The 27,714-nt window shown below is 36.6% G+C and overlaps 2 protein-coding genes across 2 annotated transcripts in view; one reads left to right on the top strand and one right to left on the bottom strand.

The window, feature by feature from the left end:
- Positions 1-1,046: 1,046 nt before the first annotated feature.
- Positions 1,047-27,257, bottom strand: LOC139148003 (tyrosine aminotransferase-like). The gene is given in 11 exon segments (XM_070719259.1): positions 1,047-1,324; positions 2,053-2,151; positions 3,130-3,213; positions 3,706-3,837; positions 4,753-4,822; positions 8,002-8,137; positions 9,741-9,879; positions 11,826-12,052; positions 12,832-12,936; positions 15,118-15,273; positions 27,095-27,257. Coding segments are annotated over 10 exon segments (1,278 nt in total). The 5' UTR covers positions 15,272-15,273; positions 27,095-27,257; the 3' UTR covers positions 1,047-1,192.
- LOC139148002 (testis-expressed protein 11-like) overlaps positions 18,605-27,714 on the top strand; it is a 45,152-nt gene continuing 36,042 nt past the window's right edge. The window contains exon 1 of the mRNA XM_070719258.1: positions 18,605-18,715. The gene's annotated coding sequence lies outside the window, so the exon portion shown is untranslated. The remainder of the gene's footprint in view (positions 18,716-27,714) is intronic.

A 27,714-nucleotide genomic window follows, 5' to 3' on the forward strand; every position in this document is an offset into this window, starting at 1 on the left:
ACTGTGGCACACTGTATGAACGTGTACGCATGAGCGTGTCAAAATTTCAAAGACAAGCACTTGACTTTGACTTGAAGAAAACAACCTGTCCTATTCACAGTCGTCCCATAAAAATCTGTACACCCTAGTCAGATTCAGCAGAGAGCTGTAGACAGCCTTCAGGTAGTACAATAATTTGCTTTTGAGCTTTTTATTCTGAAGATAGCAAAGTTTGCACACAAATTTCCATCTTACTGGAAATGAAAATGGTCCGAAGGCCACCATCAAAGAATTTGAGAGATTAACGATTGAAAATTTTTATTTTCATCAAAGATTGAATTCAGCCCTCTTGAAAATCTGGCCATCATGCCATCGCAAAAATCCACAGGCAAGTGTACTGTAACTTTGCAGTACTAATTCAATTTGCAGCCCTGTTTGGTATATATCAGGTTCAGAGGTCAAGGTAACAGGAATCACTAGCATTGACCATTGAACTTGACCTCTGCTGAGAGGATACCGAACACAAAATGAAAATGTTTACATAAAAAAATTAAAATCAATTCAAAACACCAGAAGATAAGAATTTTTTTGCCTTTCTGCTTTGAGGCAAATGTCAAAATTTCAACTCAAAAATGCAATTCACTCATGGAGTCACAGAATCAACGAAGGAATATAAAATCTTTCAGCTGCAATTTGCGCCATGGTATTCAAATTAGGTTATAGCCATTTGACTGAAAATGCCTTGCCTAACATGAAGAAATCACAGTCAAAACAGGCAACATAAAGCTGTTAGTTGTGTGATACATTCTGTTACGATAACAGAAAACAATTTTTTTTGCTAATTAGATATTATACATCTGAAGTTCTTTTCTTCATCGGTTGAAATGAAAAAAAAAATACACGAAACAGAAGGTTTGCATTTTGCCACTAAGTGCTGTCATCAAGAAATATTCATGGGGTTGGTAAAAATGTCAGTAATGCAAGTTATCCATGGTGGATGGGTAGATGACTTCCCTCCTAGATATAAACACTAACCAGTCCATCAGATCTTAAACAATACAGTTTGTTAGCCATTCGATTGTTTGATGTCATAAAATACTAAAAAAATTTGGTCTTTTACGACCAAAGTAAGAGTCTTTCCCTCCAAATGTCAACCCCCCACCCCCCATCCCCAAACTCATAAGATGTCAATGCAGCATCACAGGTGCATCCCTTAGTCAGAGACTTTGCCGTTTTCCGTGATGTAGTGCTGCTTGCAGTATTCTGCGATGCGGTCGCAGGCGTCTTCAGTTCGGTTCTGTGGCAAGGTCAACACGACCCTGAAGAAGTTTGGATACTTGAAGCACTGGAAAGGAAGTGTAAGGCAAGTTAGAAAATGGCTTGACACAATAATTATGATTCAATGTTTACCCATTGGCATATCTGTATACTATACATGCATACTTGGTTTAACCCTTTGAGTGCTGTAATTTTTCCCATCAAAATTTTATTGCCACATTTTACCAATTTTATGAATTTATAAGAATTTTTTTTATAATTTTGGACCAAACAGACATCATATTTCATTGACTACACTTTTTGTCAAAATTTTGGCAAAAATCAGAGAAAAATTGACTAGGGTATTTTATCAAGTGACAAAATTTGATGTTGGCGCTCTAAGGGTTAATCTTCTGCTTCTCAAGGCTTCCCTCTTGCTCTTGATCATCTAACAATTTGGCAAAGCCAATAAATCTGTATTGTATACTTCAGTATACAATGCATGATTTGGGGCACATGAATATTCCACATTGATAAAGAATCATTAGCATAAAATTTCAATACCGGAACAATGCTCATTAATATAATTTGCATAAATTAATACTAATATGCCTCGTATTTTGCACCAATAGTACTTCAGCAGAAGAAAATAGTGGTCACTGTCATCTCTTTTAAAAAGTGACATTTCAGAGAACAAATTCTAATATCGTAATCAGAGTTGGGTATCAGTAAAACCACTTAGTTTGTCCTGTAGCTCTGTACAGAGTTATTGTTCTCAGAGTGGAAAAATTAAAACTGATGCGGCCATGTGCTTACCTGTCCAGGAAGGCAGAGAACAGACTGCTCACTGATCATTTGTCTGGTAAAATCTAGATCATCTTTAAAGTCTGGAAACCTGTCAATGTCGATACCAATCTTGGAAAAAGATTTTTAAAAAAAAATCATTTTAGAGAGAAAACACGCACTGTTCAAAGCTACTTGCAGTTCTAACATTAGTTTTTGTTGACATTGATCTAGTTTTGGGTCGGTATTATCCATATTACAATTCAACAGCACCCTAGGAGGACAATGAGTTATTGATTATGATTATGAGTTGCGGGAGTCCTAGAAATTCCTGCAAATAAAAGATTTTTGTCTTACTGAACTAGCTCTTTTAACATGTTGTTTTCATATCAGTTAACACAATATTTCATTAAACACATCAGCTATACTACTGATGGAGATGATCATGTCGTCAGCTTGTTAAGAAAACCCAGGTACCTTTTTTTTCCCCTGTCCAGATACTCAATTATGACACTGAGAATGATACAGTCGTTGGTTAAAAATCGTGATCCAAAAGACTGACTGCAACAACAAAGTTTCATAAATATGCGCAGTCGTCAAGTACAGTAATCACAGCAGATCAGGGAATGTCTTCCATTTGTAAAATGCATCTGAATGTTTGGGAATATTTGGAATTCAAAGAAGCACAACACTGGCTAGACATTACATCCTTGAGCCAGATTAGTTATGTAATTTTGAAATTTCTTGTAGCTCATGTATACTGTAGTTTCGCAGGAGCATAATGCATAAAGTGATCCAATAATATGATTACTGTCACTGATAAATATATGCAGAGGGCTTTTTGGCCCTTTCAATACCATAGTTGGCAATAACAAAAGCTGCTGTTATTCTAGGGGATAGGTTTCTACTTGAATGTCTTTCAAAAATCTATTAATATCAAACTGAAGTCGTCGAAGACAAAAAAATATTCAGACAAGACTTGATCGACTTTTCTCACAATCGATGATCTCATGACGTGGCATGATACAAGTATATTGATGGACAACCAAAGTCAATAAAAAAACTCAGCATTGAGTTGCCTTTTTATGGACACAGCCATGTCACACTTACCATCATGTACATGGCTCCCCTTGGCATGACTGGCGTCAAGCCTGGTATGTCTTTAATTCTGTTGTAACAGTGGTGTGCATTGTTCTGTCAACAACAAAAAACATTTCTCGGGGTTAATTCACCAGGATACAAATCTATCAGATGACCAGTACAAACCACAGGCAGGGCTGCTTAACAAAAAAATATACGTTCACACTGGAGAACATCAGGATTGAAATCAACCATTTTTGAAACAAAACCACACAATGGTGACATCAAATCACATTGCCTTGTATCTGACACTTCCAATTGAGGGGATTATTCACTCACTCAATATGTTAATATCTATCTATCTATCTATCTATCTATCTATATATCTATCTATCTATCTATCTATCTGTCTGTCTATCTATCTATCTGTCTATCTATCTATAGATAGACAGATAGTTTGTGGCACATATTTAACATTAAAATCTTAATATTTTATAAAGTGGCAGTGGAAGATATGATAACTATGAAAGTATTCAAACATTTGCATCGTAGCCTTCCAATATCTGGATTGTACACTGTGTATACAATACCCATGTAAGACAATACTTACTTTGACAACTTCAATTGTTTATCAAAGAAATGCTGGGGAGTCTCTTCTAGGATATTTTTCATGGCTGCTTGTACCAGTGTGTTTGGTCCAAGAATTCGCTGTGACAGACGCAACAATCCATCACGAACCTGTGGGTGTGAAACAATTAAACGTCAAGATACAGAAAGAAATACCACAAAGGATGCATGCGTGAGGACATCAGCACAGTGACACTAATGTCCTAAAATGCATCATTTGCAGGATTTTCATTATAACTTATCATTATACACCTTACATAAATGAATGGAACGTACGTCAAATTGACTGGGTAGTAAAGGTTTTTGGGCAACTGCATCTATTGTTTTCCTGATCTATAGCAAGATTTGATTTGATTGCTATCCTGGACTATTTCTGACAGCTTGCTGGTAACACACAAACAGAGGAAGAGACATTTTCCTGAAATCATCCAATGGGTCCCCTGAAATTGTCTGAACCATAAAATGCAAAGTGTGGCACTTTGTGGTGTCTGGAAATAGTTTATGTTATGGAATATGCATTTGGTTTTTGCTATTTCAATGATGAAAAAAATAATTGACTTATTATGGACAGATCATTCTGTGAAGATTTTGAAACTCAAAAGTTGATATTCATTGTATTGACTTGATTGGGCAAAAGTTACTTCTCAATATGAATCAAAATGAAAATAAACACATTTTTCACTGTCTGCTTTTCAACATAAGCCCCCTTGGACTGGCAAAAAAGATAAACTTAGAAACCTTATGAGGAAGTTAACCTCGGCCTCTAAAAAAACTAGACCGAATGTGCATTACCCTTTTACCACAATGGTTTGGCCTAAACCCATTGTCATCAACAGTGATTATGGACTTCACAAAGAATTTTAGGGGGTGAATGGGGGTGAATTTACATGCTTGTTCTTTTCTAATCTACAGATTTTGATACATCCCCGTATTGCCTTTGTACACTGTGATTGGACCTTAACACTGAAACATTGGGTGACTGAGAAAAAAGACATTGAAGAAAGAAGGCCTGCTGTAAAGTATTACCTCTTTATCGAAGACATTATTACGATCATGAACAATAATCCACCCAGTTCTCCATCCGGGACACAGATACCTGTACAGTAAAAGGTGATGATGATAAGTTTTTAGCAAATCTAGAAATAATTTATATCAATTGTACATTCTTGATCTACTCCCCAAAGCATTTTGAAACAGCTATTATCTAGATTATCACAACTTCATCTATAGGTGTAAAATGCACTGTTATTGTTTACCTATGAATTCTAGTCTGGACCAGAATTCACCGTTAGCAATAACAACAAGTCATTGTCAATGACATAGTCCCAACTTGTAATAGGAGTATTAGTCTTGATGAGGCAGGGAAATGAGGTCATTAAGAAGTATCACTGGAGTGTATATGTTCAGATCTATGGACACATAGGTCTATGTCATTGTTCCCAATTTGAAACAAGAGGCATGTATAAGTTATGGTTCTAAATCAGGAAAAAAGATCAGACCTCTAGCTGTATTGGCCAGCCAAGAAATACATATGTGCATAATAAATGAGGTACAAGATGTGACATCTTAAGGTCTATTATCCTATCAAAATCGAAGCGTAAAGAACTTGTGGTTACTGAGTTATGCATATATATGCATATTCAAGGTCAAAGGTCATCAGGTCACGTGGCATTTTGAAAAGAAAAACATTGTATTGCTAATTAATCCATATATGCCAAAATTCAGACCTCTAGCTCTATTGGCTTGCCCACAATATATATGGGCATAATTAACGAGGTAAAGCATGTGCTGTCATAAGGTCTCCCATCCTACTAAATATAAAGGACATAGCACTTGTGGTTACTTATTTATTGACATTATCGTGTATTGTAGGTGAAAGGTTATCGAGGTCACATGACATTTTGTCAAAAAATTTCTATCCTATAGTCTATCCCTATATACTAAAAATCATACATTACCTCTATTGGCTTGCTCAAAATCAGATATGCACATAATTAATGAGGTACAATATGTGGCATCATAAGGTGTCCCATCATACCAAATATGAAGGGTATAGCATTAATGGTTCCTGAGTTGACAAATATGTATATTTGAGGTCAAGGTCACCTAGGTCACATGACATTTTGTCAAAAAAATTGTATTGCAAAGTTATCCCTATATACCAAAAATCAGACCTCTAGCTCTATTGGCTCGCTCAAAATTAGATATGCGCATAATTAATGAGGTACAATATGTGGCGTCATAAGGTGTGAGTAACCTTGTGTCCCATCATACCAAATATGAAGGGTGTAGCACTTGTGGTTACTGAGTTATGGACAAATATGTATATTTGAGGTCAAAGGTCACCAAGGTCACGTGACATTTTGTCAAAAAAATTGTATTGCTAAGTTATCCCTACATACCAAAAATCAGACCTCTGGCTCTATTGGCTCGCTCAAAATTAAATATGCACATAATTAATGAGGAACAATATGTGGCGTCATAAGGTGTCCCATCATACCAAATATGAAGGGTGTAGCATTAGTGATTACTGAGTTATGGACAAATATGTATATTTGAGGTGAAAGGTCACCAAGGTCACGTGACATTTTGTCAAAAAAATTGTATTGCTAAGTTATCCATATATACCAAAAATCAGACCTCTAGCTCTATTGGCTCGCTCAAAATTAGATATGCACATAATTAATGAGGTACAATATGTGGCATCATAGGGTGTCCCATCATACCATATATGAAAGGTTTAGCACTTGTGGTTACTGAGTTATGGACAAATATGTATATTCGAGGTCAAAGGTCACCAAGGTCACGTGACATTTGTCAAAGTGTCTGAGATATCTGCGTGAACGGATAGACTCACATGGATGGACTCACGGACTGACATGACCCAATCTATGAGCCCCCTGGACTTTATCTGTGGGGACTAAAAACTGTGTCACTGCATCCTTTTTGCAATATGAATACAATGAGAAACTAAATTTTTATTTTTCTTGGCCTTATACATGGGAGTCTATGGACTGCCTTATACATGGGAGTCTATGGACTGCCTTATACATGGGAGTCTGAGGACTTCCTTATACATGGGAGTCTATGGACTGCCTTATACATGGAGTCTATGGACTGCCTTATACATGGGAGTCTATGGACTGCCTTATACATGGGAGTCTATGGACTGCCTTATACATGGGAGTCTGAGGACTTCCTTATACATGAGAGTCTATGGACTGCCTTATACATGGGAGTCTATGGACTGCCTTATACATGGGAGTCTATGGACTGCCTTATACATGGAGTCTATGGTCTGCCTTATACATGGGAGTCTATGGAGGTGAAAACTAAAAAGTCCTCTAACACGGCCAAATTTGATCGCATTGTGAAACAAATCAACGTGCATCTGTATGAGGTACTAGGGCACTATCCTTGTACAAGTTTGAACGAAATCGCTCCAGGCGTCTCTGAGATATCTGCGTGAATGGACGGACGCACGCACGCACACACGGACGGACGCACGGACGGACTGACCAAACCTATAAGTCCCCCCGGACGGTGTCCGTGGGGACTAATAAAGTTTTCACAATAATGTACAGGTTGAGTTGACTAGCTGAACACTGTGTACACTATATCTCAACATGCTTTAACCCTTTCACCACCATGGTTTGTCCCAAATCCATTGTTTTCTATGGTAAAGTTGGACCTGTATACAGGGAACTGGGGGAGAAAGGGTTAGGGAGTAGAATAAGAAACTAAAAACACAAAAAGTGAAAAAATCCATCAAAGGTTACAGCTTTTGGTCCTTGTATTGATGGGGAATTTTTGAAGTTACACAATACAGTGAAACTAATGAGGGAGCATGTGACAAAGGTGAACACTGATGTAAGTAAACTAAGAATCATAAACACAGCAGGGTCATCGAACCACATGATTTCATTCAAATTATGTTCAATGCCTTTAATTTGTGATTTTTGCGATTTCTATCATTGGTGGTAAAAGAGGACCATTTTGACTTTGTTGTCAATAATTATTTCTACAAGTTTAATAAAAAAATTCTGAAAAATATTTTTGCATTGTCATGATGGTATACTACAACACTGATTAAAAGTTAATCTTATTTCTGATAACATCCTCCATACAAATTCCGATAGTGTAGTGTCCCACGTGTGAACAGATATAACTATTACATAAAAATATTGTAAGTCTCAGAAAGCACAACTGTAGCACCATATCACTCATATTTTGTTGCATTTATCCATTTCTAAATGACTGCACTGTATTAGTTACCTCTTTGTGAGACCTCCACACGCCAGTATGGGTACTTCTGTTGTCAACGATGCAAGATTGTAGTATTTCTCACCAGGGAAAACAAAGTCTGCGTAGATTTCATCCGACATGATCGGAAGCTTGTTCCTTTCAGCGACTGAAAAATATTAAGATGCAGAAAAAAATTAAGTTAAATGTAACAAAAGATTATGTCATCGTTGATGACACAGTCCCCACTTGTTAATGGGTACTTTGATTACAGGTCCTCAGAGAGGATAGAGTCCTCTTCATTAGGTCTGTGATAAAAATACTTTGAATAAATTCGCTTGATACATGTGTGAGTTGTAGTTCAGAACATGGAAAAATCGTAATAAAATGGCCACACGGTGGCCATATTGGATCGTATCACAAAACAAATAAATATGCATATGTATGACATAGGTCAATGTCCTTGTAGCAAATTTGATTAAAATTGGTTGAGATATGCCTGAGTTATGGCTTGTACATGTAAAGTCATAACAAAATGGCCGCACAGCAGCCATATTGGATCGTATCACAAAACAATTAATGTGCATATGTATGACATTGGTCAATCTCCTTGTACCAACTTTGAATAAATTCACTTGATACATGTCTGAGTTATGGTTCTGGACATGAAAAATGTAATAAAATGGCCACACGGTGGCCATATTGGATCGTATCACAAAACAAATCAATGTGCATGTGCATGACATAGGTCAATATCCTTGTACCAAGTTTGAATAAAATCGGTTGAGTTATGCCTGAGTTATGGCTCTGTACATGAAAAAATCATAACAAAATGGCTGCACGGCGGCCATATTGGATCGTATCACAAAACAAATTGATGTGTATAGCTATGACATTGGTCAATGTCCTTGTACCAACTTTGAATAAAATCTGTTGAAACATGCCTGAGTAATGGCTCTGTACGTGAAAAAATCGTAACAAAATGGCTGCACGGCGGCCATATTGGATCGTATCACAAAAAAATTGACGTGCATATCTATGACATTGGTCAATGTCCTTGTACCAACTTTGAATAAAATCAGTTGAAACATGCCTGAGTTATGGCTCTGTACATGAAAAAATCATAATAAAATGGCCGCCTGGCAGCCATATTGGATCGCATCACAAACAAATCGACGTGCATCTGTATGACATATGAAGTAATCCTTGTACCAAGTTTGAATGAAATCGCTCCAGGCATCTCTGAGATATCTGCGTGAACGGACGGACGGACGGACGCACACACGCACGGACGGACGGACGCACGGACGCACGGACATGACCAAACCTATAAGTCCCCCCGGACGGTGTCCGTGGGGACTAATAAAAGATTATGACTATCTAACATCAAGATGGACAGACTATCTCAGTACCGATATGTTGTGTATATCCTGATACTAACATGGATTATTACTATGAGAAAGTTAAATACAGACGATGTAAAATCTGTCGAAGCCTATTTTTACACACAGAATGTACAAAACTTTGAGAGTGCACGTTGCAATCATTTTTACAAACCACGTCACTTTCTTGATAAAGTTTCAATTCTGAATGAAAATCTTTCAAATTTTGAAAATGGCTTAGAGAAGTGGCATGTAGATATAAAAAAATTCCTTAAATTGTCAAAACAATAATTTGACAAACAATTATGCCTTTTTTGATTAATTTCCAAGTCAGGCCCTATATTTAGTTTCAGAGAAGAAATAGTTTATTGCAAAAGTGTATAGACTCACCAGCCAAAATGTCCTGTAAATGTTCTTTTGAGTAGACAGATCCACACGGGTTTGACGGATCATTAACAATGATAAATGCTGTGTTGTCATCAATCAGCGATTCCATGTGACTTACATCAGCTTCCCAGTCTTTATCCGGCTTTGGAGAAAAGATGCATGAACATTTGTTATGAAAATCACGTGTATATCCCTTTTCCTGCCAAGTCCATATTTCACCACCAGGTCAAGATGGTTAAAATTAATGAAACACAACATATTCAATATGATGTATTTTAACATAATACTGTACATTTGAAGGCTGTTGAAAACATAATAATGTAAAGTTGATTTTTTTTGGACAAAAGATGCTATAACATACCAAGCCAAGCGGGTGAAAATACGTCATGTTTTGGCTAAATACCACTTTTTACTGACTTGGCTGATGGGGAAGTAATACAGATATTACTGTCTGGCAGGAAAAGGGTTAAATCAGTCTCATCAAGTTCACTTACATGGCCCATGAACTTGAGGTAAATCAGACATTTCATAAACCACCTTGCAGGAAATGTAAATTGCGCCCTCTGGTGGCTGGTAACACCATATGTCCAACTGCATTTAAATTTGCACAAGAAAAAGTGGGTGGATGGATGGATGGGCGTTACCATACATATACCGTACTCGTCCGAGTATAAGCCCCTGCTCGTGTATAAGCCCCCCCTACTGATTTCAGAGGATTTTAGAAAATGCATTACATCCGTTTATAAGCCCCTACCCTAGTGTAACTCACATACAGAAAGGGTAGGAGAGTATATTTGGTCATTAAACTTGGCAAAATTACTTTTAGATAATAAAGAAACTATTAAAAGATGTTAAAACATGGGAAACTGGAGTTCCGTTGACAGCATCGTAAGGAAAATGACACGTTTCTCCAGTACTTTCCTGATTCTTTGACCCTGCTCACCCCCGTCGCATAAATAGAATAGTCTCACTCACGTCCGGTCCGCCATTGTTTATTTTCATTCACGTCCACGATGTTTCATGCTTGAAACATGCAGTTTCTTTTGTTTGAAGCAATTATCCTTTCATTTGTGAAGACTTTTCCTGGTGACTATTACAATTTTCACTGCTATGTTGTTGTTTTCATAAGGTGTAGATAGTTTGATACTGGAATATTGAGTTGCCTTTCCGTGTAGGCAATGCATGCCTGTTCACATTACTGTTGATCAGCAGCATACATGACGTCCTTGTTTGAAGTTTAGGGGTTTTTTTCGACGCTGAAATTTTACCAAAATGTCACTTCTGTATTCAGAGATTGTACAATCAATTTCTTTGGATGTGTAAGTCGATTTTGAAAACGATAGAAAGATCGAGTGGTGTTGGAAAAAATCGTGCATAAAATTAGCATAAATTAAACGTCCATGCCAGATAACATGGGGTTGCTCGAGTATAAGCCCCTCCCCTAGTTTTACCGCTGTTTAGTGTTGCCGAGCCGGGCTTATACTCGGACGAGTACGGTAATGGTGTGAAAATCCTTTTCTTTAGACCAGAAAGACAGAAATCCATGATCTGCACTTTTTTCTGCATACAGCATGTTGTAGCAAGACAACTGAAGAGGGCAGCTATTTTTCAGACCAGCATAAACTATACAGAACAAACACACATTGAGATACATACTAAATGTACACACTCTGAACATATATCAGTTGCCTATTATGTGACAGAATATGCTTTGTAACTTCAGTGTGCCAAAGATTCTTATCTTGACAATCTTAATGAGTGCTGTTTTTATAATTATTTGGCACTAAACAATACTTCATGAGATAAAATAAATTCATTATATTCTTGACAAAATAATAGTAACAGGTGGATGGTAAGTTCGACAAGCTTTCAAAGCTACCAGCATCTTGATATAGGTCACAGTATCAAAAGATATATAGCACTTGCATCCGAATTGTCAAAACTTTTTTCCATGTATTTCATACATGTGATAACCTCTGACCATGTGTGGATGGCCGAAAGGATGCACACTGAAATTGAAGCAGTTTGAATTTTTTTATCACTATGGAAACAGCCTGATAACTAACTATGCATGTAAACCTGACTTACCAAGAGATTGTACCTGCGCACTCCGACCCCAAGGGACAGTGCGATAGTTTCGTAGATGGAGAAACCAGGACGGGGAATTAGACAATTCTGTCCTGGGTTGGCTAACACTGATATGACAAGTTCTATTGCACCTGAACAGCCACTGGTGAGAATGACATCTTTGGCTTCGACTGGAGCGTTTGCGTCACTGTACGCTCTAGCTACAGCTTCTCTGGCTTCCACGTAACCTGTGCACAAGATGACAAAACAGTATGCGGAGCGTCAGTTTGCCATAAAGTCACATTTTTGAATCATACAGAAATTATTCCCTCCACTAAAAAAGTAAATAATGCGCAATACAAGGTACTTCAATATTGTCATTACTGTCAATATTACATTATCTAAAGAGTTGCATACTTAAAATTACTACCATTTGATGAATTCTGTCAAGTTAAAACCCTTTGAGTGCAAATGTCAATTTTTGTCACCCTTATAAAATATACCTCAGTCATTTTTGTCAAATTTTTACCAAATTTTGATCGAAACTGTGGCCATGAAATGTGTGTTCATTTGGTCCAAATTTATCAGGAAAATTACAGAAGAGTTCATAAAATTGGTAAAATGTCGCACTAAAATTTTTGGGGAAAAAATACAGCACTAACATTAGCAAATACTTATAATACATCCTGTGAGTTACTGTGACACACGTCACATGCGTTATTTGCACCCATAAGTTTGATGAAAGAACAGCTTCGGAAAGTAGAAATGTTTTTCTGCTCTGGTGACGCAGGAACATGATATGTTGCTATGAGGTCTTATGTTTTGAGAGTTCATATTTCTTCTGTTTTCTTTGACAATATGAAGAAAAAACACTCTACAGCCTTGTACTTTCAGGGTTTGAATGTCAGCTTTGCATGCAAAACATGATTTCTCATCAGATAAAGAATAGGGTCTCCTTAGTTGAATCATGCAGATAAATCTAGTGATTGACATATCCTCCAAATTTCGGCAATTTCCACACACTTACCAACAGACGGTCCATATCCATTGGCCGTTCCAGTTTTGACAGCATGCACAACAGCATCGACAATATTCTCTGATGGTTTCAGATTGCCAAAGACTGTGGGATCACCTGTGTTCATTGAATTAAAAATCAGAAATGAAAGAAAGGTATTGAGGTGGTAGCCTCAATAGTGACAGACTTTAACTTTTGCTAAACCTTTTCTCAAGGAATGTTTCAAAACATCTTTCTGCATCTTTCAAAATCAAGAATAAAAATTGGGGGTCACCGTGTAAATTTTGGTGCTAGTCTGAGAAATAAATTATCTATGGTTTACCAATTTTTGAAATTCAAAATGCCCATCATTCCTGTGTTAACTCTATGGAGAAAAATATAATTTTGGAATTTAAAAAAGCTTAAGCCAGTGAAACGTTTTCTTTAATACACCAAGAGCTTTAAAATGAACCCCTAAAGTGATAGATCAGAAAAGAACTTTATAAATTTCAGTCTGCATATCTGTCCCTGAGGCGCATTCTACCTTAAGGCATATGTGCAAACCTCTAAAATTACAAATTTGGTCAATGTTATAAGCGTCCGCATTGGTGATTGGTAAAACAAGTTGATGAAGGAGATTTATAGGGATGGTAATTGCCAGAATGAGATGTTTCCTTGATAAAATAGAAAAAGTAAAGTTATAGGCATATACACACATGACACGCAGGCTTCTCATGGAGGTAGGAATGGGAGATAGTCATGACATCTATTTTAATAACTTCTTGTTGTTTGCAAAACCCTCAATGGTTCTATAAAAATTGCTGCACTCAGTAATGATACAATGTATGCAGCCTAATTACAGAAATTTATTCAATATGCAAATGAGCTAGTAATAAGAATCTGGTGCTCGTAAAGTGTCTAACATGAAAAATGTCTAAAATGACTAGAAATAAGAACCGTGAATAACAATTGGTTTGGTCAAAATTGGCACACTCAGTACTGCATGATTACAGAAATTCATTAAATATCCAAATGAGCTGATAATTGGAATGGCATGCTCGTCAAACTTACAATTAATAGCACAAAGTATGGTCAAGATCCGTGCTCTAAATATTGATTATATCACCTAATTACACACATATTAGTAAGTAGACCTAAGTATGATCAATGTATAGCAGGGATCCAGTCAAAATTGGTGACCTCAGTTTTGATTTAGAGTCCAATAGCACTGATCGCAAATGATGTCATGTTTTTCTCTCATTAAAATGCATAAATAAATATTTGTCTGCATTTTCCGCATAAACGACGAAAATAAAACCTGGTAGTGTTACAATGGTTACTAAAAATCACACTAGTTCGTGGTATTTTATAGCTCAGACTACAAGCTGCAACAACAGCCGTACATGCAACAACAAAGTTTGTCCGAATTTTAAGGCAGCGTTGTCCGAAAGTCACGCGCATACAGCTATAACAAACCTGAAATCGCAATCAACGCTATTACGGAAATTTACTAAATTTGCAAAAGACTTAAAATCTGTAAACCACACCCACTAAACTTTAACAGTTTGAGTACCTGCATAGTTTCATCAATTTTGGTGGGGGACTTCATCAGCTGCAGCCTAATGTATGTTCATTAATTATGCAAATGACGATTAATTATGCAGTGCACATCTACCAAAATGTAATCAGATTTATTAAGTTTGTGTGATGATGCTACTTAGCAAATTGCAAGATATTCTGACCAGTGGTTTTTAATTTGTGACGATGAGCAAAATTTGTCAATAGCAGACAGAAATACCGATTGATACACATATACACATACAAAGAAACAGACAAACAGACAGACATTGTGGCGACACACAGCCCACATTATCCAAAAATATCTGTTTCCAGAGACCCAACCTATGCTATTTAAAGCTACTGAACCTAAACTCAATTGCCATTATTTTTATATCAAACATTTGAATTTCACTAAGTTGTGCTGATTTTTCACAGATCATCCATATGAATAGATCATTCAATTATTATGTAAATGCATGCTTACCATAATTTTACCAGGCCTATCACTTCCCCATCTGCCAATTAATTAAGTCAGTAAAAAGTACAACTGAACCAAAACCAATATACATCCAATATAATGTTAATGTTTGCAGTGTCCATTTCCACGGACCTTAAAATGTTTTAGTCTTTGTTAAAATGCAACATACAGGACATGTTTATGCCTCCCTAGTTTTATACAACTTGACTCGATGGCATAACATATGCACTTGATGGGACAAAAGTCAATCTAATGGTTCCGTGATGCCAGCTGTAGCTCACCTATTGAGAGTGCAATCAGTTCCTTTTCTGGATTGGGTTGAATTCTCATGCTGTCGACGATATCTCGGATGGGATTGAAAGTATTGCGGGCCATATCCGATGCTGGGACATCCCATGTTGATTTCTTGCCTTTGATACCGCTGGATGAATTCATACCTGTATAACAGAAAGAGAAGAAAGAAAAAGTAAATAACTATAAGTAGAGAATGGGTACATTACATCAATTTAACCTGTCTCTGACCATGAACCTATTATATTTAAAGTGTTGTAACTCAAGGATTTTGACTTTCTTTTGCAAGTCATCTGGCTTCGATACTTATGGTTGGGATTATAAATATTCCTACACCTTTTCACCTAAGTTTCAGCAAAAAGTTGGTGATTGACTCATATTTACACTGTTGGTGCCCCGTATATTGACTGACAGTCAATATTTCCTCCTGTGTTTTCATTGTGGTGACTGCGGATAAAGTATGTAACTATGAATGAGAATTGATGAAATATCATTGCTCAGCAGTTGCTACGCATGGCTGTCATAAATGAGGATGTATCCTCTTCAACAAGGCGAATGTAATATTTTTTTGCGTCCTACACTTGAAATTGTTTAAACCACAGAAATTTTCCAGCACAAATTTGCTTGAACTGGCAAAAACTTGTCTTTCAGGACTTCTTGAAATCATTCAAATGTTCCTCTCCTGTTAGTAACTTTGGTCTATGCCAATTTTGATGTATCATTTATGTCTGCATGGCAATTGAAATCAAGACTGTGAAAGGTTCAGTGTGTTCTTGTATGCACATCATCTACAACCGTGGCATTTCATTGTTCTCCACAGCTTGTAAAAACCGAGGGGTGGCATAGAGCTGTATTTCACTTTTGTGTAGATTTTCATCAAAACGGAATGAGTCTAGCTCTGTATCATTGACAATTGACTTTCAGTTCACAAGATTACACCAGTATAATCACAGATGCCACACTGTCAGGGCTTATTATGACCTTTGACTTTTAAATCTCTGAACACGTCACCACACCGGCTTGCTCACCGTCTATTGATAGTGGATATGCTCCATACATTGAGATAATAGACAGAGAACCTCAATGCTCCACATGAAGTAATGTAAAGCAGCCTAATTATTATTTTGTCTGAAAATAATAATATGGTTGGTTTAGGGAGTACAGTCACCATTTTTCAGCTGATTTGTCAATATTTTTTTCTCATTAGGGGGTTTATTTTATTCACACCTGTCAACAGGGACTTGAAGAACTGCTAAGGGCGTAAGCTCTCGTAATTGATTCCTATTAATTTGGGATGATTATCCTACTGGAAGATACACAGAGAGTTATAACAATTTCACAGTCCCTTGCTATCATTATGAAATTCTAAGACAAAGCTGTTTCTTATGTCATAACATAGGACTATGATTTCAAAACTATGGAATCACTTAGTCAATGTTGCAAAGTATTGCAAATTTTTTGAAGGTCATGGATCCTTACTTCTGTTCAGAAATCAGTCATAATTCAGGACAGAGTACGCAAAATTTAAAATTCACACAAATTCTGAAACATTGTTATGTATACATGCAATTTCTATCATTGTTTAGAAGACAACTGTTTAAATCAAGAAATATGGTATGACCTTCATAAAACTTGACTTTTTAGGAGTAAAAACTTGGTTTCTGTTGACATTCATTTGCAGAGAATAAGCAACATATATTAACAAAACTCAGCCCTTGCAAACTCACAAATTATTTTTTCAGGATAGAGTTCTTTTGCAGATGATACATGGCTTCAAAGGATGATCAACTTTTACAACAAGAAAATTTTGGCTTCAATCTATCGATTATCCTTGATAGAGTCACTGAAAATTTTGAACTCACTCACTGCTGTAAATTCATCCATGAAGGTCAATGTTCAGAGTTTTTCTCTAAAATGAATGAAAGTGGAAAAAATATGCACCAACATTTGGACCAATTCTCGTTCATGTCAATTGGATTAATTTCTAAAGTTTTCTCTCGGATAATCAAAAGCTCATGATAATGATCAAATGCTGATATCACAACAGAAGAACAAGCAATTTGCCTGATGATGGAAAATATAATATCTCACACACTGCTATCTTAATGAAAGAGATAATATAAAAACACCAAGCTACCTGCACTGTTTCAGTGATTCCTCTGTCAGGAGACTGCTGATGTGCCCTCGGCCAAGTTTGCTTCACTAATGACCAATTATGTATAAACTTGGTTTTAAAACACTACTGTTCCCAATTTTGGTACCCCTAGCTCTGTGTTCAGACAGCAGCCACCAAATTTATGCAAATTGCCTTTCTTTTTAATGGCCAGCCCCTGGGCCCCTTTCATTGCTCACAGTGTTTCCAATTGAGTTGTGGAAGTTCCAAAAGAATAAACCCCTGGTTTGATTTATAAATTTCACAAAAAAATTTAGTCTTTCCACAATTTGCCGCCAAATTCCATGACAAGTGAGTTCTCAGGTGAACTCTATGTCTAAAATATTATTCCTTTGTATGTTAAATTATGCTGAATTGCCCTTTCAACGATGGGGTTACCAGAGCAATAATATTCAAAAGGCTAGAGGGTCTTTATAGATTAGACTTCATGAGAAGATCCCTTTCGTACACACCAGGGTGAACTGCTTTGTTATGCAAATTTGACTTTTTGGCCCGATCAGGGATTCACCTGTGCAGTTTGAAAACTCTGTTTTTGTGGCTTGATCACGGTACCTCTATCACCAGTGATAGAGAGCTTGATCATGGCTCAATATGGCATTCCTACAGGAAAATATAAAATCTCCAAGCGTTAAAACAAATGCAAACCCCACATTTTCTGGATTACAAAAAATTACACCATGTAGAGAACAAGCTACGGGGCGCACACTTTGAATTCAGCTATTCCCCCCTCCCTTCGATAATGGTACAATCCATGTGTCTGGGTAATGCATCTTTCCGGACCTTGGACTTCAACATGAACATCTGCAGATTTTTGACTTTCTTAGCTATGAAAAATTTGTGCATTAAAAAAAGGCTTTTCAACGCAACATCGTCAATTAGTCAAAAAGCATATGACAGTCAGGTCTTGGCATCCGATTCACTTATGGAGGGGCACTATTTTTGTTTTTCACACACTATATGCAGCTCAAAAAGTTTATTAGTTTATTTGTTTATGTCTCCCTCTTATCTGATAAGGCTTAATTTGTGGTGTTATGTGGTATTATTCTCAAAAAAGCAATTTGCACAATCTTGATTAGGCCACAGACACTGTCTACTGTGGAACAATAGGTCTGCATGATATCAACAGCCAGCAACACCGTTGTTTATCTGTTATTGTTCATCGGATAACACTGATAAGTAATTGTTTATTAGTATTCAAAGTTTGTTGTCATCCTGCCTTTATTATTATGCATACAGAATGGTGCATGATTTTCAGCAAATGACTATTTCCCACGGCTAATCAGTGTATGGGTTCCTTAGAATGTGTAGAACTGCTAGTTTGGTATACCAAAGCTATAGAGTTCTTGACAACAGGGATCCTCAAGATTGTTACAGGGGCTCCCCGTGGTATATGTCAATACAATATCTTATAATGGGTCAGTAGGTGTAACTTTTTGATGACTTTTTTCACTATTTTTTTGTTTTTTAATATGTAACATTTCTTGTTTTATTGCCCATACAATGTTGAGATACACAGTATTCGGCTTGTCAACTCAGCCTGTAGAGATGGAAACTGCATTCTTACTATTGACAACTGAATTCTAGTCTCTACTACTACAATTCAAATGTAAACACAAGACATAGAGCCTCGAGGATCTATGCACAATAAGAGTTCAGTCTAAATGTACGGACAATGGAGGTAGTACCTCCATGTGGTAACTAACTTACACCCGTGGCCACTTTAGTGTTGATTAATAGTCTTTCAGCATGTTTCTGGGAGCAGAACAAGAATTTGCACTTGGCATACAAGATAAAGACAGTAAAAAATTTTCAAGTTACAGGTTCTGTGAACATTATTCATATACCTAAGTGTCTGTGTTCTAAAAACCAAGCAAATTTTAATTTTAAACTCAGCTACAAAGCTCACTAATGTTCTCTGCACAGATGAAAACATTTGTTTACAAAATCTGAATTTAAAACATGTTTGTTTTTGTGATAGTCTAAAAGTTGCAATTTTTGAACAAAATTGAAAAATCGACAAAGAAATGTACATAATACTTGTGTTTCTCTGAACTCAATTCAACTTTTTAAAAGCAGAGAGCAAGTCTGACAAATTTTCCTGGATACAAAATAGTTTCTTGTCCATTTTTAACTTCACACAGGCATCACATGTTTGTTTCTTCAGCACTGGTCTAGAAACGCCTATTGTTCTAAAGGTGTGAATTACCCCTCCTGCAAGGACAAGCCTTGATATGGATTAGTCTCAGAATTTGTCATTCCATTTTCCTCATTATCAAAAAGTGACCAACTTGCAAAACTTTGATAAATTGGTGATTCATTGTTTTAGAAAAAATCAGAAATGTCAACTTCAAAATGGAGAATCCATTTCCAGTTTGGTTTCCCATCCTTTGTACGGTGATTACAAAACAGCAATTTTGTCATACCTTGTAGTTTATACTTGTTACAAGCATGGATGTCCATGTTACAAGTAAGTGCAATATATATAAAACTTGAAAAAAAAAATTCAAGATTTGAAGTCTGTTAAAGCACAGAGGTAGAAACCTCCATGGTTAAAGGTAAAATAGCCTCCAGTTATCAATATTAACCCTTTGAGTGCTGTGATTTTCCCCACAAAAATTTCAGGGTAATATTTCACCAATCTTTTTGAATTTTATCTGTAATTTTTTGATAATGTTGGACAAAATTGACATACAATTTCAATGGCTGGAGTTTTTGACCAAAATTTTGGAAAAAATCGGCAAAAACTTGTCTGGATCTGAAAAAAGTTGCTGGCTATAATGTCAAATTCTATAAAGGGAACAAAAGTTGACTATGGGTCTCAAAGGGTTAAAACGAAAACAAAAGTAGAAATGCTGTAATTAAACTATATAAAAATGACATGTAAACAACAAGCACAGCATTCACGATTGCTAATAACTGTTGTTTACCAACATATCAACATCAAGCCCTATCACAAAGAAACCAGCTGTGTTTCTAGAACAGTGTTCAGATGATATGAAGAGTCAAAGTCTAGACCAAGGTCATCAGGTCTCCACTAACTGTGACTAGACTGTGGATTGTAGAACATACTCATTGATGTATTGCATTTCGTCACAGCATAGAGAGTTTTTTTGTAAACTTCAAGTTTGTTCATGTCGCAAATCTAAAACTTGCATCTGCAGCTTCTATCCGAGTATGGTCAAAGTGCTCATCTCAAAGTGCTGCCCGTAGTTTATCAATTTACAATATCTTCAAAGTCATACGCCCGATCATTTCAGGCAAGTTCTAAGATTTGAATCAACATATGGCTGTGTTCACAGTCTCCTTGTGTTTTATCACCTTTGCTTTCAAGTTCAACCGCACAGCTGCAATATCCAGTGTTGCAACCAGGGGAACTGCATGTGAACCACTACCATCTATTTTTTGGGACATTTTGCACATCTTGGGGACAACATGCGTCAGTTGTAAATCAAATTTTGTATTATTTTATTATAATTTAGTTTCACAAAGCGAAATTCAAGCTACCAGAACAGTGTTGCTCATGTTTTAATTTCAGACAAGTATTTGCAGCAGTATACCATGTACATGTACCTGCTGCCAATCACAGCTTAGCCAGACTGCAACCAAGTGCAGCGTTTTATTTACTTTTAACCACAGCTTCGAAAGTACGTTATAAGCCTCAAAATACTCATGCAAAACAAAGGCCATCGGCTGTAACAGATGTTACTTGCAGTCTAACACCATGAGTGCACAGAGGTGACCCATAGTATGTGGGAATGTGGGACAACGGGTCCGCTTTGGGGACATTTGTCACAAGGGCGCGAATATACCTTCAACATTTTTGATAAATTTATTTCAGTAAATCATTTTAGAAAATAACAATCTTGCCAGTCAAAATGACAAAAACCAGGATAATGTTCTGGTACATGTAACTATCAAAGTGCATTTTTGTAAACTATTTTCAGTGTACACATCATTATAGTAATGATATTGGTAATTAAGCTATATCTGCATCAGATGCATACTTCTATGTAGTCAGCTGCCAAGTATTTCAAACCCTGCTGTCAGGTATATTACATCTCCTTTTAGCTGGCTGTCACTTTCGGGCAAATACAGTCTTTCTGTTTTGTGGTAAAAAATACAGTTTTATACTTCCAATCTCATATCAGAATGCCACGTGTAAAACTTGCCAACAGCCTGTATTGAGTAGTCAGCCCTGAGAATCATTTCCTCATCGGTATCTTTAACCCTTTGAATGCCATAGTGTTTGTCGCCCTATTAAAATATATACCAATCAAATTTTTTTTCAGATTTTTGCCAAAATTTTGATATAAGACTGTAGCTAATGGAATATGTTGTCCCTTAGACCCAAAAGTATCACAAAAATTCATAAGGATTGGTAAAATGTTGCAGTAAAAATTTGACGGAAGAAATTATAGCACTCAAAGGGTTAATCATGAAATACAACAAAGGTTCTGTGTACGTGTACAAAATGTTATTTCTAATGATATCGATGTATAGGTGTATAGTTACGGCTTATCATGGCAGATACACATAATATATGATATATAAATTATCAAAACACGACATCCCAAGTGAAAAACAGGTACGACTTATCATGGCATATTCATATTTATATATTTATACATATAAAATGAAAATAACACTGAGACAAAATATAGCCATAACTTATCATGGCAGCTTTATTTATATGTATCTTAACATACATAAAATATCAAAAAACTAAACCAGGTCAAAAAGACAGTTAATGACTCATCATTGCCTATTCATATATATATATATATACATGTATATATATATAAAACATACTGAGAAAAACTATAGCTATGACTTATCATAGCAGATCAGTTTTATCAGTTATGATAGTATTTTAGATCATTGTAAGGCAAAAAAAAGTTTCTGGTCCTTGACATTCAGCAAAAGTGGTGCGGCGATTTTTTATTCCTGGTTTTGCACTATTGATGCAACAGTTTTCTTTTTAGCATTGTTGGACATGCTGTACTGATGAGTAGTGTAACCCTCCAAAAAGCCATGACGCTGCAGTGACCAGAAACGATCTTTTTTTTGCCTAAATGTCTGAGATCATGAAAAGTAAACTGCACCGTAGGTCTGGTCAAAACAAATAGTGAAAAAAAACATTGTCGTCAAGGAGTTAAGCCAAAGTGAATATTCTACATAATTTTGTTGCAGATATCATGTATAACAAGTTCTACAAAAGTCACTCTGTTGCATGCACAATATTGACAATCCACCGTCGTAAACTCTGCTTTACAGCTGATTTCCACAAACCTTTAACTTTCAAAACTAGAAAAATACCTGGCCGCAAACTGCATCAAGTATATCATGTGATTTCAATGTTCCAATCTGTTCACAAATTGTCAGGCATTTATGTTATAATTGCTGTCAAACACCATTTCTATAGGTATAACCCCATCAATCGGTAACAAAGTGCAGTTTGGACACGTCGTTGTTTGATTTCCATTTGAAAATATGGTTGGCCTGACAATGCCAAAGGTTTATTTTGTTTCATAACTGGAAAACACACAAAAAGATGAGATAAAGAAATTACATATGTAGTAATTTCAGGTATCTGTCTTAAACCCCCACTCAATAATCAGATTTATCTAATATAAATATTATTTACTTGATGAAATATTCAATGGAAAACAAAGAATGACAAACTGTTAATGGCTGTTGACACATTTGCTAATGCGAGAACCTGGGATTGAGAAGGACGCCTTTAACTACACACTACAAACCTTTTAAGCAAGTACAGTTAGGTTTTATTTGGTGCAATGGATATTATGATGTCAAAGTTTGATCTTTCATAATTCTTTCACTTTTCAATCACATTAAAATATATGAAAATCCTCTATAAAAAAGTTTTAACCATGTCAGGTGGTTTATAAAAATAGCAAGAAAGCAGCTGCTACACTCATGCAAGACACTGCTTTCGCCCAAGCCAACATCTGGAGAGAGCTCCAGATAAATCTACCTTTTGAGTTTTTGATAAAAAGTCATAAAAACCAATGTTTTTATCTTCATAAATACCTCAACGCTAAATTAGATTGCTTAGTTTTGAAATCTGACATGCTGTACACCTACTTTTCAGTGATTTTGTTTGAAAAGTCAAACATGAAACTATTTTTCTATGTTGAAAATCACTGTCTATCAAATGGTTGTGCAAAACACAGTGTGAATCTCCAGGTGTGTACTTAAAATCCTGTTGGTACTAAATAGATCCAAGAATATATGCTGGGTTCCTCGTACAATCAGCATTTAATATTAAAAGTCCATGTTATGACCAAATGATGCTGTGTCACAGAAAATGTATTTATATAAAAATAACCGTTTTTTCTGATCCCTGATAACTTTATGCCGATAGTAAACATTGGTGATATTATGATAATACAATTCCCCAGAACAAACTTTCGAAAAAGAACACAAACTGATCTACAGTATTAAAAAGTCTTCACATTTTACAATACATATCTTTCACGCAAATTCTATCTCTGATCCTGCTGTCTTCATATTTCATCAGGTAAAGTCACTTAAAACATGGAGGTAGGAAGAGATGGTTAACACTGGTGATCCATTAGCCTTGACCATAGACAGAGTCTCCCCCCCCCTCTACCGTCTATGGCCTAGACCCTATTTCTTCGCTTTGGCCTCTGTGCCTCCGAAGCAACAACATAGGGTATAGGCTAGTGATCCATACACATGTCCTATATAAGTTGCATTTTAACAAAAACTTCAGCACCTGAAAACCCCTGAAAACACAGATACTGTAAACTAAAACATGATTTATACTAGTGTAAACTACTGTACCATTACATGCCAAGTACTGGGTGATAATACTTTAATAGAGGTTTGGGTTCCACATTTTTTTTTTACTGCGCAGATGGGAAAGTCACAGGCCTGGCAGGATATGGGTTAATTATGCCGAAAAGGACATTGAGCTGAAGAATTTTCAACTCTATAGTAGCGAATATTTTTGGTAAAGTTTTGAAATTTCTGTAAATATTTAAACAAATTTAAAACTTCCTGGTGATGAATCCATGTTTTATGGAAGGGCATACATTAATATATAATGATTTGGTGGGACACATGTCTATGTAATACATACAGTAAACATTTTTTTGTATCAATAAATTTAATTTTTACTGTTGTACAGGATGTGCTGCCAGTAAATAAGTGATAACGTAATCAGATTTGAACTGGTCCCGTGATCTGGATGACTGTTTTAGATTATAGGCAATAATACTACATCAGGTTATGACGTCAACCTTGCCACACTTTTGGCTCAAAGCCAATATTAGGTGATGTTGCATTATCAACAACAGGCGCATTACATGCACTAAGTTTGATCATTGCTTGAACTGTCACTTTGACAGTCACGTGCCTCTGTTTGCTTTGATAAGACACTGACAACACAATCTAGTTGATGATAACAAAGAGTTTAGGATTCGTTTAATGGGATCATCAAAGATACGTTCATGAAAATTTGCCAAGACTGCATGGAACATTTGGCTCATCTGATCTGTACAAGTGAGGGGATGTTATCGCTGTATTATGAAACACTCCTTAAGACCGGCATATTATCGTGATAAATGAGGACCTGACCAATTCTTCAGAATAGTGGGTCTGAAAGCTTACATGTGTTATGCTTATGGTAGGAACTTTCTCACTGACACCAACAGTAAGAAGTATTTCTTGATGTCAATATCCGATACAATTTCTACAACCCTTTGTGATAAAGCACAACCGTAAAATTATAGTGACTGTAAGGTTGTAACATTTTAGTATGCAAAACAATTGATACCAGTACCATCCTTGTTGAATTTGTTTTGATTAATTAATAAACGAAACTCACATGGTCCAACTGACTGTAATCTAGCTCAGAGTCACCATTGCCATGGATACGACCTTGCAGTTCAAATAATGAAACACTTGGCACGTGCACAGTGATGCCAGCATCAAGTGTATGAGTGAATTACTAGATTCCTGCCATCTGATTAAACTTATCTGGAATTGATTTCTAGGTATCTGTAACCCTTACATTCAATTTCATGGTGTACAAATCTGCAGGTTTTTTCACAGGCAATTCAAAATGCTACTAAAATTTGGAGGGGAACAGGAAATGCAAGGTGACAGTTTGTTTACCCAAAGAATTTTTAAGATCAGTTTAATTTTTAAGGGGTGACTGTGACCAGAATGAGTGACTTTCACCCGGCACTGTGCACATTTGGACAGAAAGTATAAATCTACTCACGAAATTGTTGACAGAAGAGATCTTTCTCAATGATTGCAGGGCCAGTGTATCTGTAGCTTATGGTGATTTTTTTTTTCATCAATTTTGTTTTGTATGTCAACTGCAAGACAGAGCATTTTCAATTTGTGTACCTTGTTTGTGGAATTCTTTACTGCCACACCTTTGCGCTCGTCAGTCATTCGATAATTTTAAAGTAGGGTTAAAAACTTACCTTTCAAAGTTATTTTACACATGAGTTTTATATTTTGATCTATATTTATTATAACCATTCTGTGATTTTATAATTTGTTGCTTTTATTGAACATTTTTATTACTGTTATTTTTCACTTTTTTAATCTAATGTGCATTGAAATATTTAGATATGTAATGCGCTATGTAAGAAGTTAAGATTATGGTTATGATTATATCAAACAGGAAATTAGTGTTCAAACGTTTTTCAATTTTAAAGTTGACATTTCTGATATAGCACTTCAATTCCTTTCTTAATAAACAATTAATCATCGATTTTTATCCAAGCATTGCAAGTTGTTAACTTCTCAATAATGAGAAGGGATGACAAATTCTAAGACCAACCCATATTAAGCTTTAATTGTGCTTGCAGTAGGGGTAATAGTTTAAAAACTGGTGGTGAAGAGACTGTGACCTACATGTGTCGTAGGGTAACAAGACGCGTGACCGAATTTCCATTCAAAAGACTCCAGTCTGTTGAATAACGCATGTCACGTTTAGTAGGTCAACTGGCATGGAACTCTGGGAAGTAATTCGGCTTCGGCCCTCCACGCTCTATTTCGTAACAGAACATGACGTATTCACGGTCAGAAATTTACAGGAAATACTTTGCTCGGCCAGTCACGGTACTTTGTTGAAGGATCTTGGATGATCTAGCGCGTAAAAATCTTAGGGAATAGAAGATTTGTTCCTGGTTGTATATTTTGAGACGCGTGTTCTCACACGAGGTGTGACCTCGTTCAGGTTAACGACTTGTAAACATTTACCTTACGTTTCTTGTCAATGTAATTGTAAATGGTGGGACAGGGAAAGGTCGGGAAACTATTATTCGCGCAATCGAGTCGACAAGCACCAGACGAATGAGGAAAATATTGAATAAAATACTGAACAAAAGCAACGATAACTGGCGCAACAGCGAGCCAGCTCCGAAACACAAAGTTACATCGCCAGCGACCGCGAAAATTTACTAGTACAACACAACACCCAATGTTACATTTTTACATCGTGCCCGCATCAACATCGTTATACAACTCTGTGTTTAAAATTGTGGTGCGGTCCATTCCCTTGGCAACACTTTGATATCTGATTATCTGTCAAAATTTACAAGCGTTGCCTGATTTTTACGATCTGGAGATGTAGTGGTACGATCTTACACTTAAAATATCCGGCTGCGACATCGATCGTAAATGTGACATGTTTGTTATGCGTGAATAGTATAGTGCCGTGCGGTAAAGCATTGACAGCAGCTTGAGTAATCGAGGAGGAAAAACCAAATTCGATGTTTGTCACGTACCTCAGCCCAGTCTTCGTAATTTTAGACTTTGTAGATGATCACAGATTCCTTAAAGCTTCTTCTTCGTTTACAATCAGTCAGTGTAACACGTAACGGTGAAAAACGGTTTCGCCTCACTTTCTCCCGCGGCCCCGCGTTTATACGTCAATGTTGTGGTCAGTCGCTAGTCTGCCTCGTGAAGAGCAACGCGCGGCCCGGCTCACGCATCGGCATTCTGATTGGTTGTCGAGGGTGGGCACGACCCGGTATATCGAGGAAGAGCCAATCAGTGATGACAAATGGAGGGTGTGTTCATCATTACGTGTCCGCCTATCAAGTTGAAGGCTTTATGTAAGTTGATATCGAGAGGGCATCCGAGGCCTCGGTATCAAATGACATTTCGCGGGAGGCAAATATTTAACTGATATGCAGTAATTACAAAATTGTAATCAAAAGCTCTGAAGTTTGTAATGACCAAGCTCTGTGTGGCAGGGGTGTGGGTTACCGGCTATATAGGCCTCCCATCCCACCACATAGCCGGTAACACAGTAACACAGCCCTGCCACGCAGTGCTATTAAAGTTATGGTCCATCTAGAAAATCACAGTCATTGGGACCGGACATTAAGATATTTATTACAAA

Source organism: Ptychodera flava, chromosome 13 (assembly GCF_041260155.1).
Source record: "Ptychodera flava strain L36383 chromosome 13, AS_Pfla_20210202, whole genome shotgun sequence".
NCBI lineage: Eukaryota > Metazoa > Hemichordata > Enteropneusta > Ptychoderidae > Ptychodera > Ptychodera flava.